This window comes from Danio rerio, chromosome 21 (genome assembly GCF_049306965.1).
Source record: "Danio rerio strain Tuebingen ecotype United States chromosome 21, GRCz12tu, whole genome shotgun sequence".
NCBI classification, from domain to species: Eukaryota; Metazoa; Chordata; class Actinopteri; order Cypriniformes; family Danionidae; genus Danio; species Danio rerio.
The window spans coordinates 3,057,947-3,076,895 of record NC_133196.1 but is presented as its reverse complement, the minus strand read 5'-3'; the positions used below and the strand labels follow the sequence as shown (position 1 = coordinate 3,076,895).

The 18,949-nt window shown below is 35.0% G+C and overlaps 2 protein-coding genes and 1 long non-coding RNA gene across 4 annotated transcripts in view; 2 read left to right on the top strand and 1 right to left on the bottom strand.

Moving 5' to 3' along the window:
• cert1b (ceramide transporter 1b) overlaps positions 1-18,949 on the top strand; it is a 422,369-nt gene that overhangs the window by 177,288 nt on the left and 226,132 nt on the right. The gene's annotated exons all lie outside the window — the stretch shown is intronic.
• The window catches only part of LOC141379946 (uncharacterized), a 156,308-nt gene that overhangs the window by 24,085 nt on the left and 113,274 nt on the right, over positions 1-18,949 (bottom strand). The gene's annotated exons all lie outside the window — the stretch shown is intronic.
• Positions 14,477-18,236, top strand: LOC141380032 (uncharacterized). Its single transcript, XM_073936103.1, has 3 exons — positions 14,477-16,595; positions 16,755-16,825; positions 18,192-18,236. Exons 1-3 carry the CDS (start codon positions 15,860-15,862, stop codon positions 18,234-18,236), a joined length of 852 nt encoding a protein of 283 aa, XP_073792204.1. The 5' UTR covers positions 14,477-15,859.

Below are 18,949 nucleotides of genomic sequence, written 5' to 3'. Positions count from 1 at the left end.
CTGACGTGAGACGTCTGCTTTAGCCAATCACAACAGTCAGACGCATTTACGTCCGCGCGGTTTGTGAGGATAAAAGCCTTTGAATATTTTTCCAGACACATTTAGCTGCTAGAAGTTAGTCAGATCACATTTATATGTTCTTCTTAATGCCAACTGTGTAAATAATCATCGATGAGATGCTTATGATAAGCCGTTGTTTGTTTACCTTCAAGCTTTGCGTGTGCCTGTGAGCGCCAGCACACGCACATATTATGAACATCTCGACATGCGAAAGTGATCCTGCGAAAGTTGTTCACAATAATGATCATCCACAGAGTTTGTAATATAGTTAAATGTTTACAAATACAAGCGCAGCCGTTTAAAGCTCATTTGTGGTGAATGATGTCAGAATTTACCGGTATTTTGGAATGGATGTGTGAATGCTCTTTTCCGGAAAATTTCCGTAACGTCCTCACCTGTGTGAACAGCGCTTTTTTCAATATACCGGTAAAGTCGTTCCGGAAATTTTCCAGATATTTACCGGTATCACTGTGTGAAAGGGGCTATTGTCTGTCTCTCTCTCTCTCTCTCTCTCTCTCTCTCTCTGTGCCTGTTTTTTATTTCTGTAATAAGTACAGCTTTTGTGATTAATCATGATTAATTACAAAAAAGGTGTGATTAATTACGTAAATTTTTTTTAATCATTTGACAGCCCTAATATATATTTATATACAGTTGAAGAGAATTATTTGCCCCTCTTTGAGTTGTTTTTTTCTTTTTAAATATTTCCCAAATTATGTTTAACAGAGCAAGAAAACTTTCACAGTATGTTTGATAATATTTTTTCTTCTGGAGAAAGTCTTGTTTGTTTTATTTCGGCTAGAATAAAAGCAGTTTTTAATTTATTAATCACCATCTTAAGATCAATATTATTAGCCTTTTTAAGCTATTTTTTCCTAATAGTCTACAGAACAAACCATCGTTATACAGTAACTTGCCCAATAACCCTAACCTGCCTAGTTACCCTAATTAACCTAGTGAAGCCTTTAAATGTCACTTTAAGCTGTATAGAAGTGTCTTGAAGAATATCTAGTCAAATATTATTTACTGCCATCATGGCAAAGATTAAATAAATTAGTTATTAGAGATGAGTTATTAAAACTATTATGATTATAAATGTGACAAAATCTTCTCTCCGTTTAACAGAAATCAGGAAAAAAAGGAAAAGGTGACCTAATAATTCAGGGGGGCTAATAATTCTGACTTCAACTATATATATATAAATTAAAAAGTCCCTCCCAACTCTAGCTGACTGATATAGTCGTTAATCAATCAGTTATTGCCTCTTTATGTTGAATTTTCTTAATGCTTCCTCAATTGTGTAAGAAGGAATACAATAATCGCTTTTGATGGCTAAAAACCAATGCAAGTGAATGGCAATACGTCTCAATGCCACTAAGGTTCCAGTGGTTGCACATGCTGATATGTAAAAGAATAAGGTCAAAACTTTTGCTCTTATTATTTAGGTTATCTTGATTTTATGATAAATAAATGTACAAACAATACACTTGCCCTTTACATATACTGCGAGGTGTATATACACTGTAAAAAATGTCTGTGATTTTAACAGTAAAAGTCTGTATGATCTATACGATCGCTGGTAATCGTGACACCGTCATGGAGATCAGAGGCTGCTTTAGTAGGGCTCTTAATCCTTAACTTTTCTATCTTAATGTTTCTTTGGCAGTTATAATGTTTTTGAGACTCAATAGCAAGAAAGGCAATGAGAATATATACTGTGTGTTCTTATTTGTTACAGATGTAATTTTTTGTATTTTATAAATTAAGCCATAGAAAATAGTTTTATTTGTTATTGTTTGGGATATGTTACAGCTTTCCACGAAGGTTCAACAAACAGTTGTCAAAGAATTAATAAGAAATTAACATTTTATTAGTTTCATGCACAAAACTGTGAGATCTATAGCTGCACATTATGACACAGACATCAAGAATCAAGATATGAACCTCAACCATGGTTGTTAAAAAAAGGCTGCTTAATTCATTCATGCTGCAATGCATGCTGGGTGCCAGCATAGTACAAAAATCCCAGCATGCATTGCAGCATGAATATATTATGCAGCGTAAAGTTCTTACAATCTCTTTCTTTTCCTTTATGTTGTTTGTCAGTAGAGTGTTTTGTACTGTACTGGGCTGATTTTTATTTCATTTTTTGTTTGTCACCATTGTTGAGTTTTAAAGACTAATTGTTGATGTTTGTGTGTTTTCAAGTTCTGCCATGGATTAAACATTCTCATTGTGAATGGTGCATTTAGATCTGTTAAACTCACTGGCTACTGTAGGTCAAGTGGTTTTATTTGCATATGATATTCATATCACACTTACAACTAACAAGATATTCAATGAGTGCACAAGCAGATAAGGTTGGTTTCAATATCATAAGTAATCTTATCAGACCTATTGTTGTTTTTTTTTCTTCCGTACAAATAGTGTGATTAACACAATTAATTATATCAGTAAAACTAGCGTCAGAGCAAATAGTTGAAGAGCCCAACTAAAGCAGACTCTGTCCTCCATCATGGTGACTTTAAATGAACAACAGAAATGTCATTAAGAGCTTTTGTTCATGTGACAGAAATAAAGTCAAAGGTCAGTAATAAGTGAAGCTCCTGATGTTTGTGGAGTTGTTTAATGATCTCTGCTGAGATCTTAAGAATTAAAATTTTTATTGTGTAATTTTTTTTATTTTTATTAATTATTATTTTATTTAGAGTTTTATTCTCAGTTGATTTCATCTTAGGTTTTAGCTGTAATTTGTGTTGTTCTTTTCTTCAGTGATTCTGTTTTTAACAGTTGCTCATCAATAATTCTCAATCCTCCTTTAATTGGACACTTAACTATCTCATTAACTTAATCACTGTCTGAGTGTTCAACCTTCTGTAGTGAGGACACTTGTGAGGATTTTGCTCTGGGATTTGAGGGGTTAAATGTGTTTGAAAAGAAACACAACAATGTTGTGAACAAGAAAAAGGACAATGTACAACATAACATGAAGTCTCTTGGCAGGAAGTTGTAACAAGTTTACCAATATTAAAAAAATAAAAAATATAGTACAATATAGACTTACAGTGCAATACTTACATCATAGTCAATAAAATATGCACAACTAATATGCTCAGTTTTTATTCCAAAAAACTGAACTTAAAGCTTAACACTGATCTAAAGAGATTTTGTTTTAGATTAAAAAAACATTTATTATTACTGTCATTATTACTATTGATGTTATTATACTGTTGTGTATTTTGTGAATGTACTGTTTATTTATATGCAATTGGTAAAACATTACATAAATAAAGACATTTTTGACAATATTTACTGAAATAAGAGCTGCTGTTTGTGTGTGTGTGTTTTTAATGTGGTCCTGATCTGCACATTTTGATTGAATCTTTGTATTATTTCATCAGCTGTTCAAAAGTGACTCAAGCCAACTGTCCCAAACATTAAATATCAGCTCTGTAATATAAACTTTCTGCATATGATACAGAGCTCTGAGAAGTTTGCTTGTCATTCTGTGCTTTCACTTCTTGTTGTGTTGATTTTCAGTCATTGTATTTTCGGTTGACAGCTCTACATCTGCACACAGTTACGTAAGATGCAGGATTTCTGTCTAAATTGATCACAAATCAGATTTGGGTTTCTTTTTCTGGAGTATATTTTATTATTTTGTGTGTTTTAAATTTTAAGCTAATGATGAGCTGAGAGTCGGAGAGAAACAAGATGGCTCTGAGTCCAAAGTAACACTGTCCAAATGATCAGACGTTATGCATTATTTCTAATGGCTAAACGGTGAAGGTTAATGATTGTATTTTAAAAACAGCTTTCCTGTAAATGAGTTACTATGAAATACTTTCAGCTCAGATCAAACATGCACTCTTTTTGACAATATTTGTAACCATGTTTACTGTACAGTGTGTAATCAAACATGTTTTTTAGAGCAAAAGGAGGATTCAGATTCACACAGTAAGTAAAATGAGCCAAAATCACACTATTTTCATGAGGATTTGTAATAAAGAACACACTAATTTTCACTTGCTTATTTTTATCTGTTAAGTCCCACTCTTTAGTGAAGGTAAGCATTTTATTATGTGAAGTTTTTTATTAAACTATTATCTTGAGTTGTTATGCTCTTATATTGCATAATGGGGAAAATATAATGGGGCATTATGAGAAAATATAAATCTTTTTAAAAAGTAAAAAGCCAGCACTGTCATATATGCACTGCAAAAAAGAATTTGGTTGACTTTAAATAAAAAAGTGAGTAAACTCATTGCCTTAAATTATTAAAGCCTACCTATTTTACCCCTTTTGCAAGATTTAAGATAAGTCTTTTGTGTATCCAGAATATTTCGAATTTAATCTTGAGTAACTCCGGCTTTATTTTCATAATATTTTCACTTTAATCTTGTGTAACTCCGGCTTTATTTTCGTAATATTTCGAATTTAATCTTGTATGACTCCGGCTTTATTTTCATAATATTTTCATTTTAATCTTGTGTAACTCCGGCTTTATTTTCGTAATATTTCTAATTTAATCTTGTATGACTCCGGCTTTATTCTCGTAAGATTTTGAATTCAATCTTGCGTAACTCCGGCTTTATTCTCAGAATATTTCGAATTTAATCTTGAGTAACTCCGGCTTTATTCTCGCAATATTTCGACTTTAATCTTGTATGACTCCTGTTTTATTCTCGTAATATTTCAACTTTAATCTTGTATGACTCCGGCTTTATTCTCGTAATATTTCGACTTTAATCTTGTATGACTCCGGCTTTATTCTCAGAATTTTTCGAATTAAATCTTGTATGACTCCGGCTTTATTCTCGTAATATTTCGACTTTAATCTTGTATGACTCCGGCTTTATTCTCAGAATATTTCGAATTTAATCTTGAGTAACTCCGGCTTTATTCTCGTAATATTTCAACTTTAATCTTGTATGACTCCGGCTTTATTCTCGTTATATTTCAACTTTAATCTTGTATGACTCCGGCTTTATTATCGTAATATTTCGAATTGAATCTTGTGTAACTCCGGCTTTATTCTCAGAATATTTCGAATTTAATCTTAAGTAACTCCGGCTTTATTCTCATAATATTTTCACTTTAATCTTAAGTAACTCCGGCTTTATTCTCGTAATATTTCGACTTTAATCTTGTATGACTCCGGATTTATTCTTGTAATATTTTGAATTTAATATTGTATACCTCCGGCTTCATTCTCATAATATTTTTAATTTATTCTTGAGTAACTCCGGCTTTATTCTCATAATAATTTGACTTTAATCTTAAGTAACTTCGGCTTTATTCTCATAATATTTTGAATTTATTCTTGTGTAACTCCGGCTTTATTCTTGTAATATTTCGACTTTAATCTTGTATGACTCCGGCTTTATTTTCATAATAATTCGACTTTAATCTTGTGTAACTCCGGCTTTACTCTCGTAATTTTTGGACTTTATTCTTGTTTGACTCCGGCTTTATTCTCGTATATTTTGACTTTATTTTAGAAATATTATGACTTTAATTTTGTATAACTTAGGCTTTATTTTCGTAATATTTCAACTTTAATTTTGTATAACTCTGGCTTTATTCTCGTACTATTTCAACTTTAATCTTGTATAACTCCGGCTCTTTTCTCGTAATATTTCGACTTTTTCTCAAAATACTACAACTTTAATCTTGTCTAACTCCAGCTTTATTCTCGTAATGTTTCAAATTTAATCTTGTGTAACTCCGGCTTTATTCTTGTAATATTTCGAATTTAATCTTGTGTAACTCCACCTTTATTCTCGTAATTTTTTACTTTAACCTTGTATGACTCCGGCTTTATTCTCATATATTTTGTCTTTATTTTAGAATTATTATGACTTTAATTTTGTATACCTCCGGCTTTATTCTCGTAATAATTTGACTTTATTTTAGAAATATTCTGACTTTAACCTTGTATAACTCTGGCTTTATTTTTTTTTATATTTTGACTTTATTTTAGAAATGTTACAACTTTAGTCTTGTATAACTGCGACTTTATTCTCGTAATATTTCGACTTTAATCTCAAAATATTACGACTTTAATCTTGCAAAACTCTGGCTTTATTTTTTTATATTTTGGCTTTATTTTAGAAATGTTACAACTTTAGTCTTGTATAACTCTGACTTTATTCTTGTAATATTTCAACTTTATTTTCGAAATATTATGACTTTAATCTTTTAAAACTTAGATTTTACATTCTCATAATATTTAGACTATATTATCCTAATATTTCAACTTTATTATTAAAATATTTTAAATTTTATTCTCTAAATAATTAAACTTTATTCTTGAAATATAGTAACTTATTAAATAAGGCATTATGACTACATTCATTACATGAATTCTATTTAGAATTTTCCATTATTAAAAAAAAATTTGATAGTTCATTCCGATGTGGCGACCCCTGATTAATAAATGGACTAAGCCGAAAATAAAATAAATGAATGAATTATAAAACAGGGTGGGCAAGCCTTCAGTTTGAGGGGGGCAGTGCCACCTTGCCCCTCAACTGTAGAAACTGGACTCGCACAATATACTAGAACTTTATCTATGTTCAGCTGCTTCGAAACAAACATTGTAAAAGCGCTATAGAAATAAAGATGAAAAAGATTCATATTTTACATCACTGTATGCATTAAATTTGTTATCTTTTAAAAACCCACTTTTAGGAGTAATTATAAAGAATATGTTAAACATACTGCACAACCACCCTCCCTGTCTGCAGACTGCAAGAGCAAAACTTCGTCCTCTACATCGTTTTATGGCAGTTGGCAGCTCGGCTTGTCATTATTTCTGCTCAGTTTTCTTCATTGTGTTTGCAGTCAAGAATCGTATGTTTTACTGCACAGTGTCAGGTTCATTGCAACAGGTGCATAAGCCTGTAGTATGTCACCATATTTTATGCAGAGTTTTATTTTTTATTTATTTATTTATTTATTTATTTTCTTACAGAACAGTGGTACTGGTATCTCATAACATGTACAGCAGTTTTTGTTACAATCAAACAAATGCATACAAATGCTTCAAAGCAAAGACAAAAATAAAAGGAGATTATAAAACAAATTTAGAAAGACATTGTCACTGAGCATTTTCAAGAAATAAGGAGGACCAAATGCGCCAGAACACCTCAGATCTTTGATGTAGATCAAGGTTGTCCAAACTCTGCTGGGTTTAGCTCCAACTTGCTTCAACACACCTGCGAGGAAGTTTCTAGTAAATCTAATAAGAGCTTGATTAGCTTGTTCAGGTGTGTTTGATTAGAGTTGGAGCTAAACTCTTCAGGACGCCGGCCCACCAGGTTCGAGTTTGGACACCCCTGATGTGGATCATAAGTCCATTTTTCCAGTGGTAGGAGTCTGATTGCCTGACTCAGCCACATAATGACTGAAGGCGTCTGCGCAGTTGACCATAATAATAATAATCTACACTTTTTGGCCAAGTACCTTTGAGGACAAAGCAAAAGTCTTTTCAATTTATTTTTGAATCATTTTGTGAATCTCTTTTCTGTACATTTTGATTTTATCACAGTCCCAAAATACATGTATCACCGTGCTAATGTCTAACTTACATTTGAAACATAGCTGGGAACAATTGGGAAATATTCTATGGAGGCGAACTGGGGTTAGATAAATCCTGTGTATTTTGGATTTTCCCACTGAATGCTAGTGAATCGTTATTAACCGTTGCAGTACTCTTGTCAGAGAGTCAGAGTCATCATATTCAGTTTGACCATTTATTGAACAAGATTCGACCATATACACTTGTCAGTGTATTTGAGGTAGTTTCTGAAAATAAATAACAACAAATAATTACAAAAGTGTATCCAATGATTCAACATACCACAATCTACAAATTAAGCAACTAGTATAGTGTACTGTAACATGACATAGACTGAAAAAATATCTCTGCAAAAACAACAGTACACAGTGTGTAGTGCACTGTTAACCCTTACTGTAGATTATGCAGTAAATAACTGTAAAATAGCCAGTGTTTAGCTGTAATGAAAAGAAACAGTATTTTACTGTAAAAGGAGCAGGATTTGTATGAAATTATGTAGTGCAAAGAATAAATTACAGTAATTTACTCTATGTACCATTACAGATATTTACAGTGATAATAAATGGTAAATTACTGTTCAACCATTACTGCACCACCTACTCTGATGCTTTATGTTGCTAATTATATATGGTGAGTGAGACATTGCATTGATGATAAGCTGAACTTCACTGCAGCCATCTCTGTGTGTTCTTTCGTTCCTTTTATGTTTTTAACATAAGTATCAGGAGTAATTATTATTAATATTAGTATCAGGAGTCAACCAATGCCACAGAGCTTATTAAAAGGTAAGTATAAGATATGGACGAGATGCATTTAAAGGCAAAAATATTCGCACAGAGCAAAGAAATTGTCACAATAATTCCTATAACTTTGTTTACTTGTCCTAAAATTAATCTAATTTAATCTAATTGCCTAGTTTGGCCTATAGTTAAGATTTTAAATTGCACTTTCAAGTGAATATTAGTATTTTGCTAAATAACTAGTAAAAATGTGTTATTAAAAATATATATATATCTTAAACAGCACACATACATTTTTGCAGAGACTCAATGAATTTGTCTGGAAAACATCAAATGAAGTAAGTAAAAGTGGCATTAACAGTATAAAGGCTTTCGTAAATAAATGTATTAATCATGTTATTTGTTGTGTTTTTTATTATTACTACAGATTTGGAACGACATGAGAATCAGATTATTTATTTTTTTATTTTTTTATTTTTTATTTTTTTTGCTTTGGATGAAGTTTGTATATTTTTATTGTTTTTATTTAACAATATGTGCATAATTGTGATAACTGACAGTTGCTTTGAAAATATGCTATGCACCAGGGGTGTCAAACTCTTGGAGGGCTACAGCCTAGTAGAATTTAGTTCCAGCCCTGCTTCAACACACTACCTTTAGATTTAGTTTGATCAGGTATGTTTAATTAAGGTTTAAGCTTCACTGCACTGTTACCCTGTAGATTATGCAGTAAATAACTGTAAAATAGCCAGTGTTTTGCTGTAATGAAAGAAAGAGTATTTTACTGTAAAATGAGTAGAGTTTGTATGAAATTGTGTAGTGCAAATGATAAATTACAGTAATTTACTTTATGTACACATTACAGGTAGTAACTGTGACAATAAATGGCAAATTACTGTTCAACCATTACTGTCCCATCTACTCTGATGCTTTATGTTGCTAATTATAGAGACGTGCATTTTAAAGGCAGAAAACAATGATTTCTGCATCACCGGACACTCCCACCGGCTGTCTTATTCTTAACCAAAAAGTTTTAGAAAAAGTTTTCAGAAAATGCTGGCCCTTTAAGGGAGTCAGGTGTTTGATTTGTTTACTGCTGAGTGTGCTCTATTCTCTGTCCATCAATTAGGATGTAGAGTCTGATATGTTTTAGGCTTTAAATAAGAATCTACAATGAGTAAGTGAAATGTGTTCAAATGAATTTTGAGGGTTTCTAAAATAAGGCTGTGTTTTAAGTTATATTGTTGTTATCTTAAACTGTGTACTTGAAAGCTACATTGTTAGCTAGTTAGCCTCTTCTCATATAACTTCTTACATTACTTTTGTTTAAGTATATTTATTTATTGGATATTGCATATTGTCATAATGTACAAATGCTAACAGTTTCATGTATCTTTCTGGCAAATAAGCAGATTTTATGCACATAAAAACCATACAATTCCATCACCTTAGTAAGGTAACATGTGCACAGAAATCATCACAGGGAATCACAAAAACTAGATACACATAACCATCCACACACAAAGCCCCACTGTTAGGTCCTAGGTTGTGAGTTTGTTGCTAAGTATTTTTCAGAGCTGTGTTTCCACCTATGAATTGATATTAGAAACAATAGAAAAGTTCGTTGTCATGAGATTTTTAAAGTCAATAATAATTATAACAATAAAAGATTGGATCCTTTGGATTTTCTGTGTTGCCGACTTTTTTTTGTTGTTGTTTTTTTATAATTATTTAAAACTTTTTATTGAGAATTGACAGTATGTGCCTGTGTTTGACAAACGCGTTTCTATCTATATCTCTATCTATGTGTTTGTTCCATATGCTTATTTTTTAATTATTTAAAAAATAAAATAATTATTTTGTGTTTTTTGCTGTTCAGTTTTTTATGCATGGTTCGCATTGAGGAGAGAGTAACACATTTCACTGCAGCACTTTCTGTGTGTGTGTGTGTGTGTGTGTGTGTGTGTGTGTGTGTGTGTGTGTGTGTGTGTGTGTGTGTGTGTGTGTGTGTGTGTGTGTGTGTTTTTTTAATGCATATGTGATTGTGATAAATGTTGGAAGTTGCTTTAAAAGTATGCTATATACCATGGGGGTCAAACTCCAAGTTCCTGGAGGACAGCGCAGCAGAGTTTAGTTCCTTTTCGCAGTGCCGTATGACAGAATTCCGCATGCTCAAACATTAGTGTGACCACAGCCTTACTGTGCAGACCTGTGGCTCTAAGTAACATGTAAGATGATATTTATATCTGCTGATTTCTTAATCTTGTTATACATTTTCTGCTGTATATTTGTTTGCTGCCAAAACAATAAAATAAATTTGTCAGAATGTTTATGCCTTCTATTTTTAATAACAGGTGAGAATACTAATTAATTTTAGCAACACTATGACATACTATTAATGTATGCAGTATAATGCTGTGAGTTGTAATACTACAATACAGTAATTAACTGTACACAGTTTCCAGTTAGTTACCGCTACTGCTCTATTACAGTAATTAACTGGCAACACTGTTGCCAGTTACTTACTGTAACCAAACTTTCACAGTGAGTAGCTGGCAACAGTGTTGCCAGTGTTCTACTGTAAAAAAGCCTGGTAAGGTCTAACAGTGTGAATAATACTAAATAATGATATAAAAGTTATATAATTAACAAAAATTATCCTTAACACAGACATTAGTAATAATGATCACAAATGGCTATTATCAACATGAACATTACACATAATATACTGAGACTGTAAACATGACACACTATTGTCATGCCGCTTGTTAATGGATATGGAAAATTCTAACGCAGTCAGATTGCGAGAGGACAGTTATGATTAACAGAGGAATAACTGCTTAGTCATTTAGCAATGGAATTGACCAAGTGTTTGTTTTTAAAACTTACATTTTTATTATTATTACAACGATTGTAATTTCAATACAAAGACTTTCATTTTAGATTATATAGCTATACTTGTGTGGCCATCAGGACCAAGGGATAAAATAGACATCTTAAATGGCTAGTGACGCCCCGCCCATGGGTATTTATCATTTATTCAAAGCACAGAACAAGTGCATGGAGGACGACACCAGCAAAAACAATACGCAAATAAATAAATAAATCCACAAATTCTTGCATAAATAAAACAAATAAATATAAAATTGTATGTGTGTGTGTGTGTGTGTGTGTGTGTGTGTGTGTGTGTGTGTGTGTGTGTGTGTGAGACACTATACCAGTCAGAAGTTTGGGGTCAGAAAGATTTTTAAATGTGTTAAAATAAGCTTCTGCTCACCAAGGCTGCATTTATTTAATCAAAAAACAGTACAAACAATATAGTTGTGAAATGTTATTACACGATAAAATAACTGTAAAAAAAAAGTCTTCAGTCACATGATTCTTCAGAAATCACTAATATTAATTAATATCGCTATATTGAATATTATTAATATTATTATTATTAATGGTAATAGTAAAAAAAATTATGGTGGCTGGACTAATAATTTGATTTGTAAAAACATACAATAAGTAATAAATAATTAACTATAGATTTAACTATATATATATTTACATTTAATAAATGCAGCTGTCACCGGTTTGGTCCCATTATATCCCCTCACCAACCAGCAGAGGCCCTCATCCCCCGAAAATTAACCCCATGCCTGGCACTGATAGCAATCACCATGGTGTTTAAATACTGGCTCAGTCAGTTCCAATAGTATCTGGATGCAAGCTGAGATTGCATCACTCAGAGATGCAATGTCAAACACAATGCACTCAATGGAGCTAGAGAAGTCACTGTGAGGGGTAGGGTTAGGGGTGGGGTAAAGTGAGTGCATTAAAAAGCATTGGATGCAGCTCAGATTGTATACGCTGATTACTGTCTGGACTTGTGCTGCTTACTTACTAAGTTACGTTGCACACTGGATGTCTGATTCCTTGGGTTGTCTTGCTGTGTTTAGAATAAATGCTCGCAAATGGATCCACATTCCTCAGTTATACTTACAGTACCCTTGATGAACAAAATAGTTTTCTTTAAAAAAAAAACCATGGAAAAAACCATGACCCCAAACCTTTGACCAGCATATATGCATATACACGGTGGATGTTCATGTGTACTGGTATTATTTAAAATATATGTTTTAAATGTTGTCTGAACCACTTTCCCAATGGCCAATGGTTATCTATTATATCACTTTTATATAAAATCACTCTTTCTACTAAATCCTAAAGATGTTCAGGCAGTTTGATACAATTTGCAAATCTCATGAACGCTTCTTGCAGAACTTTAAACACGTAAATGCAAAATATATGCAACACAACTGTTCAAAATATAAGCCAAAAAGAAAGGTACAGGTGCACAAATTTCTGCTTTAAATAATGGATTGAAATCATATGAGAAGGAGAGTATGAAGAGGGTGAGAAAGTAGTCTAGTGACTGTGAAGTGTAGTGAAGACTAAATCTGACGTGGAGAATGTCCACAGATTGCAGAAAACAAAGATTAGTTTGCTGCAGAATCAGATTCTCATTGAGTACATTTAAAATTGCATGAGTAGACATTAACATGCCTCTCATTTATGATTACGTTGACCATTCAGGCTTTTGCAGTTTGGGCTTCTTTATTGTTACCGAACACGAGTGAATATAGATGTTCAATGGTGAATGTTACTGTAATAGGGAATTAAATATACTTTTCTAGTAATTCCAAAATTTGTTTAATTTAAATAATATATCTTCTGAATGTTCTGCTTTATCTAATTAATGGTCTGTAGTGTGTATTCTGTTGCCTATTGTATGAATGGAGTATGGTTTAAAAAATAGTGATGGCTTCAAGACTTCAAAAAAACTGAATAATTAAAGGTTCACGAAACACCAAAACACGTTTTGAACTGTTGACAGTGGTAAATGTGTCCCACACTGCTAAAAACACTATTAGGACTCATATATCTAACTAAAAAGTGTTAATTGGTTGTTTTTGCGTTATTTCGAGCAAATTCGTACTTCCGGAGACGCCACATTGTGTTGCCAAGCGGGAGAAGATGAATTGTTTGGAGATATGAGTCGTCAATGTTGCTTTTATAATGTGCTGCAGTGAAGGTTTTGTGATCGTTTTCCGCTATGAGAGCGCAGCTGGACTCATGTGTGGAATACAGTGCACACGACGCACGGCAGAAATACATGTTCAAGGAACATTGTTTACTCGAGAGCTTTGTCATCTAGAAATGGTGAAATCCGGATTTGCTGCTTGTTTTATTTTAATAAAGACGAAGCTCTGGTTGGTGTTGATTGTCCTGTCTCTACAGATTTGTTAAGTGTGTGATCAGTGGTCTTTGTTTGTTTATTCAGAGTCAAAGTTAGTTTGTATCATCAGCAGTACTCTTTCAGTGTTCAAAGCAAGTATCTAAGTTAATAAAGTTTACTGTACGTTACATCACTACAATATGATGGACTGTAAAATCGGCTGTAAATGTGGCTCTCCGAGTGTAAATATGTAAGCAGAAATAACAGAAATAACACACACGGCTTTCTGACACTACCTGACGAGTGCATCTAAGTTACAGAGAAACGCAGAGGGTTTTTTTCTTCCTCTCATTCGCCGTCCGGTATCAAACATTGCAGGAAAGACACACGCTTACAGCAATTTCTCAAATCAAATATTACATTTGTCAATAGGGGCATGAATGAAATTCTTGAATGAAGGAGCCAAACTGCAGCTAAAGTCCACCATTTAATAATTTGTCAAATAATTGGATTACTGATGTCCATGTAAACACAGTCACTGTCTTTCTCCTCTGCGTATGTATGTGTGTGTTTGTTTTGCCTCTGTGAAAATCAGCGCGTGCCCATACCGACACTCCCATTTTTATGCAAATTTTTACGGACCATGGCTTTTTCACTCCTCCGACACACACCCTTAACCAGAGCTGGATACGCCCACTTTCATGACTGTTTCTAAAGTAGAGGTGTGAAAACGCCCTGCTGAAACAAGGGGTTTCATGGCCCTTTAAATGTACTAAACTGCTGTCTGGTCTGGTGGTAATGTTTGTTATGTTTTATAATTTCGATTGTATTGCTATATTGAATGAACATAAAATGTCTGTCTTAAAATGTCTAAAACTGTGATTTTATTTTCAGGTAAACATGGGGGCTTCATCAGTGAGTCATATTAAATGCTTAATCTAATTTAGACTTTTGATCAAATTTACAACACACATGTGGAAGATCTTTGTAAGTGATTTACATGCATGCAGTTGTTTTGGTATAGTAATTCTGCTCCAGACATTGTGATTCTTTACATTTAGGTTTGCTGACTTAATGCAGTGGGATTTAAATGGACAATGAAACTGAAACGCCTGGTTTTAGACCACAATAATTCATTAGTATGGTGCAGGGCCTCCTTTTGTGCCTACAGCATTTGTTCGTTTTGGGAATCACAGACAAAAGACTTGCACAGTGGCCAGAGAGATTCTGAGCCATTCCTCTTCAGAACAGTGTCCAGGTAACTTCTTGATGCTGTTGGCGAAAAACCTTCCCTCACTCGCTCCTCCAAATCCTCCACAGAAATGTGGTCCGGTCCCGCGGCGGTACAGCGATTCAGACCTCTACCAACAGGCAGCTCAAATTTAGCCATGAAACCTCCAACTCTAAATAGGCCTGTGTTTCAGTTTTATTGTCCAGCCCCTGTATACTTCCCTTAGCTTTGCCAGACAATGGAAAGTGTTGTACTATAAGGTCACGGGTTCTTATTTCATGGGAAAAAAAAAACCAAACAGAGAAAAATATAAACACTGTAAATCAAACATTCAATTTAAGTCATATTGGATAACATCATTATTTTTCTATTAAATCAATGTAAATGTAAAATAAAATGATAAGCAAATATGAGAAGCAAAGTATGAAAAAGGCTTGTGAAAATGAATGTGGAAAACATTTTGAAACCTTTTTTTAAGAGTGGACATGCAGATGAGCAAATTAAAGAATTGGACACAAGAGAGAGAGAACTGAACACGAGAGAGAGAGAACTGGACACAAGAGAGGAAGAACTGGAGATAAGAGAAAGAGAACTTGAGATAAGAGAAAGAGAACTGGAGATAAGAGAAAGAGAACTGGACCATGGAGAGGGAGAACTGGACCATGGAGAGGGAGAACTGGACACTGGAGAGGGAGAACTAGAGAGAGAACAGGACACAAGAGAAAGAGAACTGATGAGAGGAAAGAAAGAACTGGACAGAAGAGAGAGAGAACTGGAATAAAGAAAGGAAGAACTGGAAAAAATAAAAGAAGAACTGGAGATAAGAAAGGAAGACCTGGACACAAGAGAGAGAGAGATGGAGAAAAGAAAGGAAGACCTGGACACAAGAGAGAAAGAACTGGAGAAAAGAAATGAAAAACTAGAAATAGGAGAGAGAGAAATGGAGAAAAAAGGAAGAACTGGACACAAGAGAGAAAGAACTGGAGAAAAGAAATGAAAAACTAGAAATAGGAGAGAGAGAAATGGAGAAAAAAAAGGAAGAACTGGACACAAGAGAGAAAGAACTGGAGAGAAGAAAGGAAGAACAAGACACAAAACATAGACAACTGGAGAAATTCACTGGAATGTCAAGTCACATTGGCGAGCATTACAAGGTTTCGGGACTTCAAAGCTATGCAATGGAATGCCAGGCCTTATCTTTAGAAACAAAGATACTCAGTACAGATGAACCGATGGTAAGAAAGAAGGCACTGGAAACAAGAGAGAAAAACTTGGAGATAAGAAAGAATGGACTGGACAGTAGAGAAAAAGAACTGGAGAGGAGAAAGGAAGAACTGGACAGAAGAGCGAGAGAACCGGTGATAAGAAAGGAAGAACTAGACAAAAGAAAAAAAGAACTAGACGAAAGACAAGAGGAACTAGTGGTAAGAAAGGAAGAACTAGACAAAAGAGAAGAAGAACTGATGGCAAGAAATGAAGAAGTGGACAGAAGTGAGGGAAAATTGGAAAGAAGAAAGGAAGAACTGGAGAAAAGAAACAAAGACCTGGACACAAGACAGAAAGAACTGGAGAAAAGAAAGAAAGACCTAGACAAAAGAAAGGAAGAGCTAGAGCAAAGAGAGAAAGAACTGGAAAAAACAAATGAAGACCTAGACAGAAGAGGGACAGAACTGGAGCGAACAAATAAAGAAATAGACAGGAGAGAGAGAGAACTGGGAGGAAGAAAAAGGAGTGGCAGTAAAGATGAGCCCCCTAACAGTAAGAATGTTGTCTGTAATGTACATTTCAATGAATGTGAAAACAGAGGAAATAATTATTACTTCAAGAGTTCACACTAAGTTCATTTGGCGTGCTGTCCCGGGAGAGAGCCCTGAGCTCAAAGGATCCTTGGGCCCAGAGTTTCCCCCTCTTTCGCAGGGAGAGGGGAAATTGAGCTCAGGTCAATCTCAAACTCCCCCGCTGCTGAGGCCAAGGTGAACGTCCTGAGAGTAAGCCATTAGTAAAAAAGAATATTTTATCTATAATATAGAGCACATTTGGATGGTGGGAGGAAACCAGGGAACCCGGGGAAACCCACACGGACACGGGGAGAACATGCAAACTCCACACAGAAATACCAGATGGCCCACAGAGGACCCATTGCCATTGGTATTCTTGCTATGAGGCAACAGTGCTAGTCACTGGGCCACCATGCCGCCCATACTGGATAAAGATGGAATAAGGGGAAGGAGGGGGTAACTGATCCGGCATTTTACCCGAGGACGTGGAGGTGTCGTGCACAAAAGTTGAGAACAGCGGGTGGGGGTGTTGTTGCGGACGAAAGTGAAGAGCGGGGGGTGGGTTATCAAGGATGAAAGTGAAGAGGGTTGGGAGAGAAAGAAAGTGAAAGTGAACAGGGGAGGATCCAGCATGTTCCGGCCTAAATTAAGCCCTGGTTTGCACAAATTTGATTTATTTTCTAATTTAAATGATTTTCTAGCATCTCTTTTCTGCTTGTTTTCTTTTAAGTACTAAGATTTTCCCTCACTATTAAATTCTCTAGAGTCCTGATAGTGTCAAAGATAATAATGTCAGTGCTATATTCACATTCAAGTGCTAAGTAATAACACTCAACACTGCTAATACAGATATTCCTTTAAAAAAGATACTACACCTAATGCCGAGTTCAGACTGCATGATTTTCAAAGTAGTCATGTCACAGATGTTTTCACACTGCTTGACTATCTGGGCTGGCGTTTCGTCGCTGCTTTGTTTACACTGCAAGATGGTTCGGCGACATGGACATTCACATTGCATGACTTTACTATAGGAAGAATCGCCGACAACTTCGTCTAAACTACGTCTCACAGCCAAAAACACGTCGTATATCTTTTGTTATTAACTACATAATGAGAAAGAAGCCTTTAATGGGGTAGAACATGTACATGTTTGCTCACCTGGGTTTAAAGGGAATTAGCCATTTCTCCTCAACGTTGATAATAAACTAATTTCTTTCTGTATGAATCGTCAAACAGACACGGTTGCTCCTGAGTCCTGTCAAACCTCCACTAGTTTTTCCTCCATTTCGTGGGTCCAAATAAACCGAAAAAGAGCGCTTTTTGACAGCTCCAGATATTCAGCACGCCAAATATCTCACAGGCATCGGCGACTCATCGGCGATTCTCTCAGATCGCGTCTTTGATCGTTCATACTGTGTGATTGTCACTCACGTGCACGAGCAGCGATTTGCCTGTGATTTAAGGCATTTGTCAGCGATTTCTCAAAACCTGTCGGCGAGCCAAAATCGGGGCTGAAATCACGCAGTCTGAACTAGGCATAAAACTCAATCTGCCTGTTTTTCTGTCTTTTGTGTAGTCTGAAGACAAAACTCAAGCTGCTCCTGGAGTCTGCATCCGCTGAAGTGAGATTTCAGATTACAAGTAAGTCTGAGAACAACTGGTTAATGGATTCATCATCTGATGCACGCTTAAAGAGTTTATTTTGTTTTGTTTTGTTTTGCAGCATTTATGACTGAGATTCAATTCAATGTAGATTGTGTCAATGCAGCTTCACATAGAAGATTATAGTGAACTGAGACCGTGTCAGTTCAGTTTTCAGAGGTTCAGTTCAGTGGTTTATTATTCACTGCTGAGAGTCCAAACACTGAATAGTAATCCATCGATGTGCAGCTCTACAAGTTCTGAACTTAGACGAGCCATTGGAGACAGCGGCGAGGAAAAACTTCACCAATTGCAAAAGGGAAGGATAAAAACCTTGAGAGAAACCAGGCTCAGTTGTGCACGACCATTTCTCCACTGGCCAAACATCTTGTGCAAAGCTGCAGTCTAGGCGCTGGAGGCTGGAGAACGCTGGATCCCAGCGAAGACTCGTCTGTCCCTGGTGTCTCGCAGGAATCAGAAGCATGCTCTCTACTCCTCCATGACCACCACACCAGCTGCTCGGGATACAGCCTGGTCCGAGACTGTGGAAACCTTAGGATCATCACTTCACAGATGCTAAAGAAGATGTTTTAAATAGCTTCCTTTTGCAGAATAGAATATCATGCAGGCAAGGAATGGCCAGAATCAGATTGGCCTTGTAGCTGTAAAGGGGTGGGTTGCCTCCAGGTGCTC

Coding starts and splice junctions, on each gene's coding strand:
- LOC141380032 (XM_073936103.1), top strand. CDS start 15,860: ATGGAGAAAAAAAAGGAAGAACTGGACACAAGAGAGAAAGAACTGGAG. Junction 16,596..16,754: donor TAAAGATGAGCCCCCTAACA/GTAAGAATGTTG, acceptor CCTCTTTCGCAG/GGAGAGGGGAAATTGAGCTC. Junction 16,826..18,191: donor CCAAGGTGAACGTCCTGAGA/GTAAGCCATTAG, acceptor TCTTTTGTGTAG/TCTGAAGACAAAACTCAAGC.